The sequence below is a fragment of the Neolamprologus brichardi genome, chromosome 3 (genome assembly GCF_056152115.1).
Source record: "Neolamprologus brichardi isolate AB-2024 chromosome 3, ASM5615211v1, whole genome shotgun sequence".
Classification (NCBI taxonomy): domain Eukaryota; kingdom Metazoa; phylum Chordata; class Actinopteri; order Cichliformes; family Cichlidae; genus Neolamprologus; species Neolamprologus brichardi.
Genome location: NC_142106.1, coordinates 21,452,031 through 21,469,845, shown reverse-complemented (window position 1 = coordinate 21,469,845; position 17,815 = coordinate 21,452,031). Strand labels below are relative to the sequence as shown.

At 40.0% G+C, this 17,815-nt stretch overlaps 1 protein-coding gene across 1 annotated transcript; it reads left to right on the top strand.

Annotated features, from left to right (window-relative positions):
* The first annotated feature begins 2,361 nt into the window (after nucleotides 1–2,361).
* LOC102792066 (protein NLRC3-like) lies at nucleotides 2,362–17,458 on the top strand. The gene is made up of 11 exons (XM_087833942.1): nucleotides 2,362–2,465; nucleotides 4,078–4,107; nucleotides 4,313–4,426; nucleotides 4,671–4,799; nucleotides 6,253–6,304; nucleotides 6,715–6,934; nucleotides 7,032–8,826; nucleotides 9,087–9,257; nucleotides 9,618–9,791; nucleotides 16,792–16,838; nucleotides 16,915–17,458. The coding sequence occupies exons 2-11, from the start codon at nucleotides 4,100–4,102 to the stop codon at nucleotides 17,454–17,456; spliced, it is 3,252 nt and encodes a 1,083-aa protein (XP_087690068.1). The 5' UTR covers nucleotides 2,362–2,465; nucleotides 4,078–4,099; the 3' UTR covers nucleotides 17,457–17,458.
* Nucleotides 17,459–17,815: the final 357 nt, after the last annotated feature.

The following is a 17,815-nucleotide window of genomic DNA, read 5'->3' as shown; positions in this document are numbered from 1 at the left end:
TTATGCAGGCTTGTTTGCACAACAAGGTTAAATAGTTATATAAACTTTCCTGACTCTAAATACTGGACTTTGGTAGAATTAAAACATAACAGTAGTGCAGGTCTATGATGATTTTCAGTGTTTTGATTCTGGTTCTGTCTTGGTTAAGTCCTCAGTAGTCCTGATTTTAAACTGTTGTAGTCCTGTTTTAATTCCGGATCAGTTCTGGGTCTGGTTGAATTGGGGTTTAGTCCTCGTATCTTGATACAGCCTTGATTTTGTTCTGCCTTGCTGCTTAATTAAAAAACTAGTTTAAGGTGTCCTGCATATGTGATATATATTATTTCCTATATGATGTCATTCTTTTTTGAACAAAACTCAAAACAGAGCCTAATAAATCTTTCAGTCATTTCTAACCATTTTATTGCTTTGCAACAAAAGGTTTTATAATGATAGATATCATTGCCATTGTGAAGTTTTGCCTCTTGACTTTTGTGGCAGGTCTCAGATGCTGCTCAGGTGCGTCCTGCAGTGGAGGAGGACGCACCTCCAGAGACGACACCGGAACTCAGTAGTTATTTTACAAAACCTTTATTCACCTTCAGTTACAGATGCACCTTCCAGAAGGGGAGATGTACAGGGCCGGTGTCCCTCTGCAGATCTCAACTTCTTTGTCTGTTGCAACCAGTCTTATAGAAGCGACCTGCCCATTGTAAAACCCACATGATGTGTTATAAACCCAAAACACTGTGTTTGTGTATGTATGTGCGAGCATGTGAGTACCTGGGTGTGTGTGTACGTGAGTAAGTGTGTGTGTGTCGTAACACTTAAAGCACTGGGTGTGTGTGATAAGGATTTTGAAAGGGACTCAGGCGCAGGCCAGGTTTTTCTGTTATGCGAAAGACGGTGCGTTTATTTACAGTGAGCACAATCACCAAGTGGCTATATACAATGTGCAGGGGAAAGGGGTCCGGGTCGCCAGGGTCCGTGGGTAAACAGGGTTAGGAGAAAAGGTGCTCCACACTCTCTGTACAAAAGCTCCAAGTCCTCCTCCTCTGCCACTCTTCTCAGGTTCCAGAAACGATCTACACACAAGAGGTCAGGTTAGCGGGATAATCACAAAAGCTTTAAAGATTCAGGTTTGCCGATGCACAAGCTGACTGACGCTGATAGCTCAACGATCCAGCGAAGACTAGCGTAGACCCGCCATCTTAAGTAGTGCAGCAATCAGCTGGGATCAGCGGCCGGTGCGGTGATGAGAGCAGGTGTGTGGGCCAGCAGCGGGAGCCGGCAATGAGCGTCGCTGTGGCGAGAGAGAGAGAGCGAGAGGGGGAGTGGGAGAGAGCAAAAAAAACAAACATGCCTAATAGAGGGTCGACCAGCGAGGCACAGGGACCATGACACTGTGTATATGTGACTTCCTGCCGGTCATAAAAGTCCATCTCCCCTCCAGACCATAATTAGACCATGTGACAGTTATGAGCTTTTATTACATTCAGGGACAAGGGTAACATTCTTCTCCTCTCTTTCCTATCTGTTCCATACAGTCCCAGCATCCCCCAACTCTAGCTTCCTGTCTCCTTTTATGACAGGCAGACCCCCAGTGTCAATAAATTCCCATCCCTATACACAATTACACACACTCTCAGGCCTATAGCTAAACCAAACTAAAACACACACACATTCACAAATCCTTCCCTATTCCTCTGATCTACAACTCGACCCTCTCATCCAAGCAAATTTAAGCACATTATATTCTAATAATTGTTTTCTTGTACTCACAAATGGAGTTGAAGTTTGTTTGGGATCTGAATTGGTCTGTAGTTTACATCACAGGAGCACATCTCAGATTTTTTTTAATGTCATCAGGAGGCTGGCTTAATCTTCCCAGCAACCTCTTGTACACAGAAAGGGTAAATTTGTGTGTTACAAGAACAACACACAAATAGATTACACACATTTTTTTCCTCCTGTACATCATTCCTGTTTTACTGTTGTCTTCAAACATTACTCATGAAACCACCCCAAAATAACAACAGCGCCTTTCTTGGAAGTTACTGAAAACTGAACTGAAGCTGTAGTGAACACAAACAGAGGAACAAACTGGCTGATGTAACCTGACCTCAGGCAGCCGGGCGTGACGGCTGTGTTTGCATATGAAAATACACTTGGTTCCGTGTCCTGTAAGGACTGATGAAACAGGTACAGAGTGAAAGAAGGACACACAGCAAACGTATGTATTTTACCTTTTATTTATTTTCTTTCCTGCTACTAATGAATTATTAGTCAGCCAGCTTTCTTGTGAACAATGTTAAATATTTCTGTTAGTACACATCATTGTGTGAAGCTGAGGTTGATTATATGGGATAATGTTGTCCTCTGAAAGGGGCTCGTGACCACAAAATGTTTGAGAACCTCTTTTCTGGACCGAGGAGACTGAAGGTTTCCCACTGCAGGCAGAACAGACTCTGTTGGAAGGACTAAAGGTGAGACATGAACCATTAATTTGTTTTGTTCTGTTTTTTGTTCTGTTTTATTTTCAGACATTTGTTATTTAAGCTCATCATGGCTGACATAACTGTTAATGCCTCTGGTTGATGAGCTCTCTATGTAGTTTATCATATTTGTTTCGGGTTGGTTGGGTCATTTCTGGTAGCAGGGCTCTAGACTGCAACCAATTGGGTCGCAAATGCAACTAAATTTTTCAATGGTGCCACAAAAAAAAAAAATCCTCGCAGGTCTCCGCAACTCTGAAAGTATCCGTGTGATCAACAAAAAATACACATTATGCCCATATTGTGGTCTAAACCAATCTGAGACAGTCAGGAGCAGGACCTCTCTGATTGGCCGTGGTCCAGATATTCCTGTAGTCCTTCGCGTGTACGTTTGAAAGTGCAGGTGGATAGAGAGAGGTGAGTAGCCTGAATAAAGTGATAGCAGGTGAGAGCAGGTAAACGGATTCCACACAAAGACGTAAACACAGAGCGCGGACCCGACGCATCAGAATCAGCTTTCTCTTTCTTGGTTTTCTCACGCAACGGCCGTAAATGGACACGCCGTCAGGGCTGAAAGCCGACAGCTCACTGATTCTGATGCGTCACTGATTCTGGGTAGTGAAATGTGTAATTCAAAACTTTGTCGGGACACAGAGTCCTACAGTTCTTAAGAAAATTAATATTCAATTAAAAAAGTTAAACACTCTTCAGTAAGTGCATAATTTATGTTTTGCTGTTTAAAACTTTCACTTGATAGATGAAATTCAGTAGCCAGGGGCAGGAAATTCAGCAAAACATCAAAACAAAGCAGTGACATTATAAACTTGTTTAACTAGTCGGACAGTGTGGGCGTGTCATCCGGGTACAGTGAGCATCTGTATTCAAATCATTAACATCTAAGAAATAAACAAGGAAGTGAGCTACAGAATAAAACACAATGATTGTGGACACTTGGTGAGCTTTGAATTATTTTCATTTTGTTTCTTTTCTTTGTTTCTTTCATTTTTTGTTGTTTATAAAATTCTTTTTAATACATTATTTTAAGATGTGTCTTTAAATCCTGCAGTGGTTACACACAGTCTGGCGGGGAAGTTATACAAGTGAAAAATAGCTGAAGTAGAGGATGCTTTCTAGAATGTGTGTTATGTGCCAGGAAAATACTTTTACTTAAATATTGACTCAAACTCCTGAAGCATAAAGTGATGAAGGGAAGTATGACAAGACCTTAATAGAGAAAGAACATAATCAAAACTTATCCCAGTGCAGACAGCAAAGAGCTGCAGACAGACGGTGTTCAGGAAGATGATGAATAAATTAATCTTTGATCTGATTTATATTATATGTTTTTTTGTATTTTTGTTCCATTTAATCTTTTGTTTGAAAAGTGTAATCATCACAATGATTGTTTGTTGACTCTTTGATGGTCAAATAGATTTTTTCAGATTTTTTTGACAAACAATGAAACCTTAATTATAAAGTAATATAATATAAAATATAATTATGTATAAACAGGTCACCACCTTGTAGCTATCAAATATCTCAACAAACAGAAATAAAGCCAAATTATAATCTGTGTTTTATTCTCACTTTTCTCTTCCATCAGGTGACTGCAGGTTTTTACCAACATGGAAAGGTATCACACTCAAAACCTCACATTATCTTCACTGCTAAAAGAACAAAAACAGAAATGATTTCATACAACATGCAGTAACTCTCTACAACAAACCTGCTCTCTGTTTTGTTAATTGTTAATTTAACCCTGCAAAGTTTTTGTTCCACCTGGAGATTAAAAAAGTGTAGATATATAACCCTGCCTTATTCTTTTCCTCACTCCTCAGACCAGACTCTCCTGAGCCTGAGACCAGACTCAGCTCTGTAATAATGAGGAAGAGAAGCTCTCCAGAGAAAGACCGTCCTGACTTTAAAAGCAGGAAACTGACTCCTGATGAGAGGTAAGAGTTAACAAAATATTAAACGTATCTTAACTCCATGAGTAAACAGTGAGAAGGTTTGGTTTAGTCATTTATTATTTATTTTTTTTAGCTTTGTTCACAAAAAGAAGAAAAGACAGCTGGATAAACAAACAGACTAAAGACAACATTGTGAAGAGCATCAAACCTTTTAGCCTTACTGTAATATTATCACTGCGACTAGCTCCAAGTTTATCTGGTACCTATCTTTTTCTCTGTTCACCAGGATCACTGAGGCACCAGATGCCCCTGAACCTGAACCTGGACCCAGCTGTGTGTCTTTGAAGAGTGATCAGTCAAGATATTTCATCTTTAACTTTAAAGGAACAAAGTCTGCTGCTGCTGCTGCTGAGGAGTAAGACGTTTCACATTTACCTTACAGCTCTGTGGTACACCTGGCCTCAGTCCTGAGATTAAAAAGCTCCATAAGTGAGGCTGCTAATTTAAAAGAAAAATAAATCTATCATAACAGCCATATTTATTTTTAGCTTTGTTCACAAAAAGAAAAAATAAACAAACAGACTAAAGAGAACATTGTGAAGAGCATCAAACCTTTTAGCCTTACTGTAATATTATCACTGTGACTAGCTCCAAGTTTATCTGGTACTTTTTGTGTCTGAAGGCTAAAAATGTAATTTCTCTGCCTGATGGTCTTTTCCTCTGTTCACCAGGATCACTGAGGCACCAGATGCCCCTGAACCTGAACCTGGACCCAGCTGTGTGTCTTTGAAGAGTGATCAGTCAAAGGGTTTCATCTTCCACTTTAAAGGAACTAAATCTGCTGCTGCTGAGGAGTAAGACATTCACATTTACTTTATAGCTGTGTGGTACACCTGGCATCAGTCCTGTGATTAAAGAGCCTCATGAGTAAGACTGACAGGCTGCTTATTAAAAAAAAAACCAACAACAACAAAAATCTATCATAACAGCCCTGCATTCCCTGCACTGGGCATCACACTGATTATAATTTATGTGGTAATCAGCAGGAATGTGTCAGCAGTTAGTTTGACTCTTTTATTTAGTAAATAAGAGTTTCAGTCTGATGTGGTTTCCAGCTTTGCGTAGGAAGGTGAAATGATCTGCAGCTGTATATGTGGTGCTGGATGCCACGATATGAGCTGCTGGATTTCTCTAAATATTAAATAATTCTCATAATTCATAATGACACACCATCCCATCACCATGACAATCATGGACCACAGCAAATCTTTTTTCGTTTAACCTTATTATTGACATTACATTTTTCACCAATGGTTCTTTTTTATATGACCTGCATGAAATAACAAGACAAAATGGATTATAATGTAGTAAGATGATCATTTTGTAGTTCAGCATCGGGACACTGAACACCACAGATGTAGCCGAGTGTAGGCTGATTCAAAGTGTCATCATACAATTTTTTTAATGTGTATTTTAAGTTTTTTTCCTCAGAAAAAAAATTCAGCTGCTGCTGTAAGATGCTCTTCCTTGCTGTTTGTATTTTTAAAAACGGTCAAATTTAAAATGAAACACTTCAACACAACAACACGAATCTGACTTTTTTTAATGTGATGATGCAATGTGCAGGAAATATCCATAATATGGTCATTACAAGAACACTGGTACAGAACCATCACTGACCTGTTAGTTTTGGACTAGTGGAGTCTAATAAATGAATAAATAAATAAGTCTATAAATTAACATAATAGGTTTGTTACAGCACATTTGTGCTTGTTTTAATCAGGATGATCATCTAACAGTAGAAGAAGAAATCTGTGGCTTGTATTTATGTGCAAAATGGTTCTAATTTCTTCATGATGTCTCCACAGAGCTGATCAGGAGAGTCTGCAGCATCAAACTGATCTGGACTCAGTATTTAAGGTTTGTACATGTACACCAACCTCTGTTTTTAATTGTTTTTATGTTGCACAGTCCAATATTCATCATAAAATAATTGCAAAATTCCAGAAATAATTCAACGGGGAAATAATTTATTACTTTATTTGTATTTATAAAGCACTTTTCAAAGCAAAGCTTCAGCATAACTTTATAACACTACCTGAAAATAATGTGCAAGTACCCTGTACTTACGTGGAATTTGCAGGAAACTACAGGGCACATAAGATGTAAGATGGGGAAATAGCCGAGTACTTAGAATTATTTAATTTATGTTATTATTTTATTGTTTCCTTTGTTAAATTGAAAACACACACAAAAAAAATCTGTGAAAAATTATTTTTACTATGAAGATCTGATTTTCGTGAATTCAGATTGTGTCATTTATTTTCCAGATGCTGGAGGAAAACATTATCATGTTTGTGAAAAATGAGCTAAAGAAGCTGCAGAATAATCTGAATCCAGATTATTCAGAGTGTCAGAGGGATGAAGAGGAGGTGTTGGACAGTGAGGAAGAGAAGCAGAGAAGGAGCAGCAGAGAGGCATTTCTGAAACTCGCAGTTAACTTCCTGAGAATAATGAATCAGGAGGACCTGGCTGACTGTCTGCAGAGCAGTGAGAGGATTTCTCTTCATAAATTCAGTCTTTACAGGAGTGAAATTGTCACATTTTCTATAATCATAACACTCATGTTTCTGGTGCTTTCCTGTAGAAAGTCCTGATCCACTTTGTGAGTATACATTTAAATGTAACCTGAAGAAAAAGTTCCAGTGTGTCTTTGAGGGGATTGCTAAACCAGGAACCAGAATCACTCTAAATGAGATCTACACAGAGCTCTGCATCACAGAGGGAGGAACTGGAGAGGTCAACACTGAACATGAGGTCAGACAGATTGAAATGTTTTCCTGGAAACCAAACAGACCAGAAACAACAATCAGGTGTGAAGACATCTTTAAAGCTTCGACTGGAAGAGACAAACCAATCAGAACAGTTCTGACCAAAGGAGTGGCTGGCATCGGGAAAACATTCCTGACAGAAAAGTTCACTTTGGACTGGGCTGAAGACAAGACCAACCAGGACATCCAGTTCATTTTTCCATTCCCATTCAGAGAGCTGAATTTACTGAAGGATAAAAAGTTCAGCTTAGTGGGACTTATTCATCACTTCTTCACTGAAATCAAAGAAGCAGGAATCTGTAACTTTAAAAAGTTCAAAGTTGTGTTCATCTTTGATGGTCTGGATGAGTGTCGACTTCCTCTGAACTTCCACATCACTGAGATCCTCAATGATGTTACAGAGTCCACATCAGTGGATGTGCTGCTGACAAACCTCATCAGAGGAAAGTTGCTTCCTTCTGCTCACATCTGGATAACCACACGACCTGCAGCAACCAATCAGATCCCTGCTGAGTATATAGACATGGTTACAGAGGTCAGAGGGTTCACTGACCCACAGAAGGAAGAGTACTTCAGGAAGAGACTCAAAGACAAGGACAAGGCCAACACCATAATCTCTCACATCAAGACATCACGAAGCCTCCACATCATGTGTCACATCCCAATCTTCTGCAGGATTACTGCTACAGTTCTAGAGAGCATGTTAAAAACCAAACAGGATGGAGGAAAGCTGCCCAAGACGCTGACTGAGATGTACATTCACTTCCTGGTGGTTCAGACCAAAGTGAAGAACATTAAGTATGATGGACGAGCTGAGACAGATCCTCTCTGGAGTCCAGAAAGCAGGAAGATGATTGAAGCACTGGGGAAACTGGCTTTTCAGCAGCTGCAGAAGGGAAACCTGATCTTCTATGAATCAGACCTGACAGAGTGTGGCATTAATGTCAGAGAAGCCTCAGAGTACTCAGGAGTGTTCACACAGGTCTTTAAAGAAGAGAGAGGACTGTACCAAGAGAAGGTTTACTGTTTTGTCCATCTGAGTGTTCAGGAGTTTCTGGCAGCTCTTCATGTCCATCTGACATTCACCAACTCTGGTATCAACCTGCTGAAAGAAGAAGAAACAGCCTCAGTGCAGACTGGAGAGTCTTCAGTAAGATATTTCTACCAGAGTGCTGTGGACAAGGCCTTAAAAAGTCCAAATGGACATCTGGACTTGTTTCTTCGCTTCCTCCTTGGTCTTTCGATGCAATCCAATCAGGATCTCCTACAAGGCCTGCTCACACAAACAGGAATCAGCTCACAGATAAATCAGGAAGCAGTCAAGTACATTAAAGAAAAAATGAATGGCACTCTCTCTCCAGAGAAAAGCATCAATCTGTTCCATTGTCTGAATGAATTGAATGATGACTCTATAGTGAAGGAGGTCCAGCATCAACTGAGTTCAGGACACCTGTCTAAAGTTAATCTCTCTCCTGCTCAGTGGTCAGCTCTGGTCTTCATCCTACTGTCATCAGAAACAGGTGTGGATGAGTTTGACTTGAGAAAATATTCAGCTTCAGAAGACGCTCTTCTGCAGCTGCTGCCAGTGGTCAAAGCCTGCAAGAAAGCCCAGTAAGTATCCAGTTTAATCCTGGCAAGAGATTGCTTTAACCCTCTCAAGGCAGGCGTTGCAGATTTGCAACAGTTAAAAGCTAACAACCTGATTACCCCACATACATATTTTATATGTATAAAAGTTTTTTTTTACTCAGAAGTACCACTGCAGGTATTCTTTTGTGCATTAGCAACAAAAACTTAATTTGAGCCTGAGAGGGTTAAAGTGTTTATTTGAAAAGGTTGCAAAGTTCACTGATATACTGATATGTTTCTAGGTTGGGCGGCTGTAACCTCACAGAGAGAAGCTGTGAAGCTCTTTCCTCAATTCTAAGTTCTCAGTCCTCCAGACTGAGAGAGCTGGACATGCGTAACAACAACCTTCAGGACTCAGTGAAGTTGCTTTGTGTTGGACTTGGGAGTCCACACTGTATGCTGGAAACTCTCAGGTTAGCTGACTCTTTGATACAGGAGATTTGGATATTTCACGACAACTGTCATTATTTTATAGATGTTAATATGTTTTTTTCTGTTCTGGTGTAAGCTCTGAAAGAGAACAGTAGAGTAGAAATGAAACACACTTCATAAATCAGATAAAATATGACTTTATTTATGATTGTCCATCATAGGAAAAAAGACACAAAGTCAATGTGTTTTGTTCTTTTTTTAAAACTGAGTGAAGAAAAGCCAGTTTGTTTGTCTTTTTAACAACTTTAACTGAAATCAGAATCTGTTAGTTCAACTGCATGTACATCATCAAATTCAGAGCAGTTCATTACAATGATATGACATGTTGAATGTGTTTGAAGGCTGTCAGGCTGTCAGATCACAGGAATAGGCTTCACCTCTCTGGCCACAGCTCTGCGCTCCAATCCCTCCTATTTGAAAGAGCTGGACTTGAGCTATAATCATCCAGGAGACTCAGGAATGAAGCTTTTGTCTGCTCAACAGCAGGATCCACATGTGAAACTGGAAATACTCTGGTAGGAAAACAGGAAATAAAGCTGAAAATATATTTTTTTCTCCAACATTTTGTAAGGAGGAGCAGATATTTACTTGAAGTCATTTAAGGGTTTATTGTAACCACTGACCTGATGGCCTGTAATATAGTCTGTAATTCCAGTCAAATGGGCAACTGTGTGGGTGAATGACTCAGAACCAATCACAGTTAAAAGCTCACCTGTGAGTCAAAATCACAAAATCAATCATCTTTAACATTTTCTTGTCTTGCTGGTCAAAGGGGGTGCTCAAGCATAACCCAGCTGTCACAGTCTTTGCCAAGCAGTTGCATACTGTGATATCATTCACAATAAGTGGTCATCTTGTTGATATGCTTTAGCTCAGTGGGTGAACAGGCGACCATATGCCGTATGGCCAGAGAGCAGTAGGCCTGGGTTTAAGCAGCCTTTTGCTGCATGTCTTTTCCTCTTTCTCTCACCACTTTCCTGCCTATCTACAATATATCTATCAAATTATGGACAAAAAAGTAAAGTAAGTGATAACCTTAACTCTAAGTTTACCTTAACCTTTAATTCAAGAGAGAGGCAAAACTGACTTTTTTCAAATTCGTTTTTGCTCTGTAGCAGATCGATTATTTTCTTTGTTTCCAGACTGCCAAGATTTGAGAGAATAATTGACCAAAAACAAATAAACAAGGCTGGGATCATGATGAATTAGGCCTCAAAAAGTGTTTAAAATCAAATGAAATAGGCACCCACAACCTTATGACTGCATGACCTTGCAACCTCATTAAGGTTGACAATTGAGATTGTGCATTTCAATAAAAGATTGAGGTATTTACCCCAATCACACCCCATCAGGATTCATCATCATTGCCCACGAGCGTTGCCTCTCTCATTGTGTGTAAAGGTTGGCTGTGTGGCAAGATTAGTTAGACCCAAAATGCAGGACATGGGAAACAAGGTGATTAAAAGGAAGCTTTATTGCTGAGCTTAACAAAATACAAATTAAAGTTGTGGGTTAAAGGAATACACAGCCTGAGGGAGAATGTAACAAATAGCTTGGGATGGGACCCTTGATACTGATGTTTGAAACTGTGTCGATCTTATGAAGTTCAGTTGTTTTACTACACTGCTTTAAAGTGTAGCACACAACACCAACATCACATGACCATAGTGTTATAGGCCTTCTATGGGGTCTATTTTATACAGAAAAGTAGAGACTGGAGACATAAGTTTTGCAGGCTCTTCCTTGTCTCTCTAATACACAGAATTTTATACCATTGTTTTCTGTTCATTTATACACACGTTCCTCTTTCCTTCAGTCATTCCTCTTGTGACAAAAAACATCATATTCAATCAGGTTCACATGTTAAACCCACTTGGTCGTATTGTTTTTTCCACAAGTATAGATCTACAAAATAATGATCTTATATCAGTCTCCTTATTACCAATAAATCTGTAACTAAATCCTGCTGCTGTCCAGCTTCAACAATATCTCTGTGCAGTAATATTAGCACTGCGAATCACCTGCTTATTATTACCGTTATAAACTCTTTATATCTTAAAAGATTAAGATGGGATGCCTTGAGGCGACATTTGTTGTGATTTGGCGCTATATAAATAAAATTGAATTGAAAATTGAATTGAATTAAACAATATATTTGCGGACAATAAACAAACATATTCTATAGTTGCCCAAAAGTCAATATAAACCAGTCTATTTACATTTAGCAATATAATGAGTAAGAACGAGGTTATGTTGAAATCATCAACTGTAAAACTTCTAGTAACATCAGGTTAAAAGTATGTCTCGGAGCTACATGTGCTACGAAATAAAACAGATGTAGTAAGACCCACCACGTCTTTACACTACAAGTGGAATTGTGGCTCCCATTACAACTGGCGGGAAAGTTTGCTTTCTCTTGATCTATGAAAACACACTTTCTTACATCAGCTGTGGCCTTTAAATCAAGACAGAAAAAGATTTCAGAAAAGATGAATGACTCAGAACCAATCGCAGCCAAAAGCCCATCTGTGGGCTTTTAACTGTGCATGGCACACAGAGCAGGATAAATAAATAAATTAAATTAATTTTTATTTATATAGCACCTTTCAAGACAGAATCACAAAGTGCTGCACATAAGATTACAAGTCATAAAAAGATTTAAAAAGAGAAAATAAAACAGGCATAAAATTAACCAAAAGCAGTTTTAAAAAGGTGAGTTTTGAGTTATTTTTTAAAAACAGCTACTGAGTCCACAGTTCTTAATGCTTGGGGGAGAGAGTTTCACCTTCTCGGGGCCACAGTGGCAAAAGCTCTATCACCCTTAGTCCTCCTCTTAGTATTTTTTTATAGCAAGTAAGCCCTGATCAGATGACCTCAAAGACCTGCTAGGGACATAGGGCTGTAGCAGATCAAAGATGTAGGCTGGTGCCAGTCCGTGCACAGCTCTGTAGGTCAAGACCAGGATCTTAAAATTTACTCTAAATTTAACAGGAAGCCAGTGTAACTGAGATAAAAACGGTGTCACATGTGAGTACTTGGAGGATTTTGTCAAAAGTCTGCAGCGTTTTGCACAACCTGCAGACAATCCAGAGAACCTTTGCTTAGACACATAAACAGCTAATTACAATAATCCAAGCATGACGAAATAAAAGCATGTATAGCAATCTCAAGTTCAGAGCGAGATAAAATCGGGCTTAGCTTAGCCACATTTCTTAAATGATAAAAACAAGACCGAACCAGAGATTTCACATGCCCATCCAATGTGAGACTCGAGTCAAAGGTGACACCTAAATTCCTGATAGAGGATTTAACATAGAGTGAGAGAGGACCAAGGGCTTTCACTATCTGCAATAGAAACCTATCAGGGGCGCATATGAGGACTTCGGTTTTCCCCTCATTGAGTTGGAGAAAATTTGCAGCCATCCAACATTTGATAAAATCTAAGCAATCGTTCAGACGCTGAAGCTTAGATAAATCCTGGGGCTTAAAAGAAATGTACAACTGAAAATCATCAGCATAACAGTGATAAGAAATGTCCTCAAAAGAGCCCATTATATGCTGGAGGGGGAGAAGATAAATTAAAAACAATAAAGGCCCCAAAACCGAACCTTGAGGGACACCATAAGTAAGGGAGGTAGAGGATGACCTAAAATCGGAGACTGCCACAGAAAAGGATCGGTGATGGAGATATGAGGAGAACCACTCCAAGGCAGTTCCAGATACCCCAACCCAATGTTTAAGCCTTTCGAGGAGGATGTGGTGGTGAACTGTGTCGAAACTGATGTGAGGTCCAACATAAGTAGAACAAAGCATTTTCCTGCATCATTATTCATCAAGATATCACTAGAGACCCTCAGAAGATCTGTTTCTGTGGAGTGAAATCGACGAAAACCGGACTGAAACTTATCGTAAATGCCATGTTTATCTAGAACTGCCATAAGTTGCTTAGCCACAACCTTTACTAGAAGCTTAGCAATTAATGGTAAGTTAGAGATAGGTCTGTAGCTGCTCCAAAGAGAGGGGTCAAGCTGAGGTTTTTTTAAAAGTGGGACAATAGCAGTGTTTTTAAAATAAACCGGAACTATACCAGATGCCAGTGAAGAGTTGATTAAAGTGAGCACACATGGGCCAATAGACTGGGAGACATTTTTGAATAATGATGCAGGTACAATGTCAAATGAACAGGAGGATGCTTTCACTGAATTCACAAGTTTTACCAGCTCAGGTAGTGAAACCGGAGAGAAAGTATCCAAGATAATGGGCCGAGATGGGTTAGAGATCAAAATAACAGGTGCTGAATGTGAAAAATTTATTCTCACGTTATGAATTTTTGCAAGCAGAAAAGAAAGAATTTTTTCACAGTCCTCATTAGAAAAAATAGGGGCCACAGGCAGAGCAGGAGTAACAATGTCACTAATGGTGTTGAATAGCACCTTAGGATTGCCTCTGCTCTTTGTAACCAAGTGTGAGAAATGGGCAGCCTTCACATCTCTGATCGCATTATTAAAATAAGCTAAAAGGTCCTTAAGATAGAGGAGGTGAACATTTAGATGAGTTTTCCTCCACCTGCGCTCCGCTTTACAACAATCACGTTTTAGACAACGAATACTGTCATTTAGCCAAGGAGGAGATTTGGAGGCAGAAACACTCCTCGTCTTAACTGAACAAATTTCATCTAAAATAATTATTAAAAAGACTGGTTGAGAAATCAACACCATTTTGAGGAGATAGCTATAAGTTAAAAGCATCCACAAATTCCTCCGCTGTGGAGGAGTTTAAGATACGAGAGCTAACCATGCGTCTGACAGGGGACAAAGGCTCATTAAAAGACAAATTAAAAACAATAACATAGTGATCAGAAATAAAAATGTCCTCAGAGCAAATAAAATCAATATTTAAACCCAAAGTAAAAACAAGGTCCAGTGTGTGAGCTTTGCTGTGTGTAGGACCGGACACATGCTGAGCAAAATGAAAAGAATCCATAATGTCCATAAAGTCTCTGGCGAATGGGTCGGAGTCATCATTAATGTGTATGTTAAAGTCCCCAACTATAAGCACTCTAGACAGCTTCATAGTAGCGGATAAGAAGTCACTGAGCTCCGATAAAAATAACCTGTTATATCCAGGTGGACGATACACCACAGCACAGTAGAAAGGATCCTTGTTACCAATTTTAAGCAGTTGCAGCTGAAACGAACAAAAATGCCCAATTTTCACGGAACGGCAGGAGAAACTGTCCTGGAAAGCCACGGCAAGCCCACCACCCCGACCAGACAGCTGAGGCTGGGTAATAAAAGTATAGCCATCCGGGCAGAGTTCAATAAGTGACGAGTAGTCTACATCCCGCTGCCAGGTCTCAGTCAGGAATTAAAAATCCTGTTTTTTAGATAATATAAAATCATTCAACAAGGATGACTTATTAGAGAGAGATCGAGCATTAAAAAGCGCCACATTCAGTGAGCTAGAAGCGTCATTATTTGCAGAGGCTCGAGTTAAGGGACGTAAATACACAGGGTTCGAGCCGTCACACTCGTAGAATCCACTCACCGAGGGAAGAAAAAGCCAGCCTGCAGAAGAGTCTGAATAAACCCTCCTAAGGTGGCATGGTCTCAAAGAGCCGGGCCCAGCGTATCCAAACAAGGCCATGGAAAACAAGTCCCCCTCCATGGAGCTTTTCTAAACACAGGAGACAACGCACGCTCGACGTCGCTTACAAGCCAAACCACGCCGCCAGTAAAGCCTGAGCTTTACCTGAAAACCTCCTCTTCTCCCTCTCCTTCTCCGTGGTCCAGAGGGACCACCGAAATCGCCTGACGAGGATCCAGCTAATGGAGGAGGGTGGAAAATGCCAGAGGACGACGAGACATCGTGTGGCATCATAGAGGATCGGATGGATAGCAAAGCCAGGCGATCATACACCAGGGCAGCAAATACATCATTAAAACTGAGTGAGAACAGTAGAGCAGAAAAAAATAACGCAACAGTAGTAGAGCGCGACAAACTGCACCCGGCAGCGGCAGAGCCAAACAAAGGCGCCATCAGTAGCGGTTTTAGATACGGGCGACACGGGCGGTTGCCCGGGGCGGCATCATGGCATCGCGGGCATCAGCAAAAAAAATAAAAAATGCTCGTACTCATGCTGCCCCGACGTCAACCAGCGCATATTGGGAATGTCACAGGCACCGATCGGCTTTCGTTCGCCCATTTGCTGGGAGTAAGGGCGCCCTTCGTTTGCGAGTTGCGCCTGCTGCTTGCGGCGCAGGGAGGAGAGGGCGGGGTGGCGGGGGATTTTCTGACCGGCTGGAGCAGCATCTAATAACCAACTCGCAAAATAAAACAAAATTAAAACAAACCAACAAACACGAAAACACCCGACATTATGATACAGACTTATAATTTGCACCAATGTTTTTTCGAAATTCTATACACGAATAATGAGCGCGAGAGCCCTCGGTGCGCCTGCTTGCTGCTGAAGTCAAAGTAAACTTTATTGTCATCTCCGCTACATACAGTCCAGGATATAGAGAGACGAGACGACGAGGCTCCAGTTACAGCAGTGCAAATAAACAAACAATAAATATAAGAAGAGTAAGAAAATAAATATACACTTTAGGACTCGGGGTAAAGGGATCAATAACAATTTTAAATTTTAAATTTACAGTTTGATGATTTAAAGTCTCACACACAACCCGTCAAAAGGGGAGGGGCCCCTGCTGCTTCCAAATAGAGCACATTTCATTCATAATGTTGTAAATCCAAGCCCATTATGTATTCATAATTTGAATCCTGGGTTGTTTGAAATCCCAGAAATACACCTTAGACAAAGTGAATCTGTGAACTAAGGTGGCGCCAGAGGGAGTGTTAACCCAGGGCGCCAAACAGGCTAGGACCGCCACTGGGCGCCATCATACAGAAGTTTTAGTTTTAGTTCACCTGGTTGAGAAGATAACTGTAACACTTTTGTTTCATTGTCCCCCTCCGTACCAGATTCATTGTCACCCCTTGCCAATGTTTTGGGTCAGATTGGGTTCCCCAGACTTATTCTCAGTCTGGAGCTTACTGTGTGCCTTTATGCCAATAAATGCAGAACTACTGTAAGATTTGAAACAGGATTTTGACTTTCCTGGTGCCAAATAAAAGTGAAGTAAATATTTGTTATTTTATGCAGAGCTGATACAGTCATGTGAAAAGTTAGAATTCTTCTTAAAGCAATTCCTCTTAAGTCATTCAATTCCTGTGCACTGTGTGCACACAGATTTTTATACATGATTTTGATCTTTTTTACATGTCTAATACACTTCACTGTCAGGTTGTATTTAGGTAATTTAAGAACCTGGTACGGACCAGATGATTTTTTTTTTTAATTGTGCTTTGATACATCAAACCTTAGAACCGTATTATCTGTTTGACTTTATTAAGAGATAAAATAAAACACAAGGTTATTTCTCTAGAAAAGATGAATCAGAGAACATAAAGGCCTTGTATGGATACTAAAAGATAATGTGCTCATTTCAGTGTGGAACCTCAAGGAGTCCAGTGGATGAGACCAGGTCTAAGGAAATGTAAGTATTTTTGATTTATGAGCTGCATTCACACTATCTTGTACTGTTCTGCATTTTTTGTCACGGTTCCTTTTAGATTTCTGTGATCTGACGCTGGATCCAAACACAGCACACAGAAACCTCAAACTGTCTGATGACAACAAGGAGGTGACACATGTGGAAGAAGATCAGCTGTATCCTGATCATGATCTTAGGTTTGATCACTGGCCTCAGCTGCTGTGTACCAACAGTCTGAGTGGTCGCTGTTACTGGGAGGTCGAGTGGAGAGGAGAGGTTCATGTTGCTGTAGCTTATGGAGGAATCAGACGGAAAGGAGATGGTGATGAAAGTAGGTTTGGAAGGACTCATCAATCCTGGAGTCTCTACTGCAGTGATGACAGGGGTTACTATGTAGATCACAATTACATAGCAAGAGCCATCCCTCTTCTCCCCTCAGCTCTCTCTCACAAAGTAGCAGTGTATGTGGACTGCTCTACAGGAACTGTGTCCTTCTACAGTGTCTCCTCTGATAAACTGATCCACCTGCACACCTTCAACACCATCTTCACTGAACCTGTATATGCTGGGTTTAGGGTGAAGCCTGACTCTAGTATCCACCTCTGTACTGACTCAGAATAATTAACTTACTGTGCAGAGAAATATTCTCACATTGGTATTTCATACTTTTCCTCACTTAGTATATCAGGTGTCTCGTACATATATTAGTTTGTTTTTCAGTCCAGAGATGTTGGATTAAACTGATTCTCCTGAATTTTTTTTTTTTTTATCATCTTATTGACTTTGGTGCCTTTTTTTAAGAGCAGATATCAGTTTTTACTTATATACTACAGTTTAAATACCCACAGGACTTTTAGTGCTGAGGAAAGAGGAACTGTATTTTTAAATCTGTTGCATTACTATCATCTATTACTAAATTCTTTGCATTATACACATTTTAATCATGTTTAGACTGATACATGAAATCTTTTAATTCATAT

Bases quoted from the DNA above. Each gene is read 5' to 3' on its own strand.
- LOC102792066 (XM_087833942.1), top strand. The intron at 4,800-6,252 runs GTAAGACGTTTC...ATGTCTCCACAG, and splicing joins GCTGCTGCTGCTGCTGAGGA to AGCTGATCAGGAGAGTCTGC. The intron at 6,305-6,714 runs GTTTGTACATGT...TTTATTTTCCAG, and splicing joins ATCTGGACTCAGTATTTAAG to ATGCTGGAGGAAAACATTAT.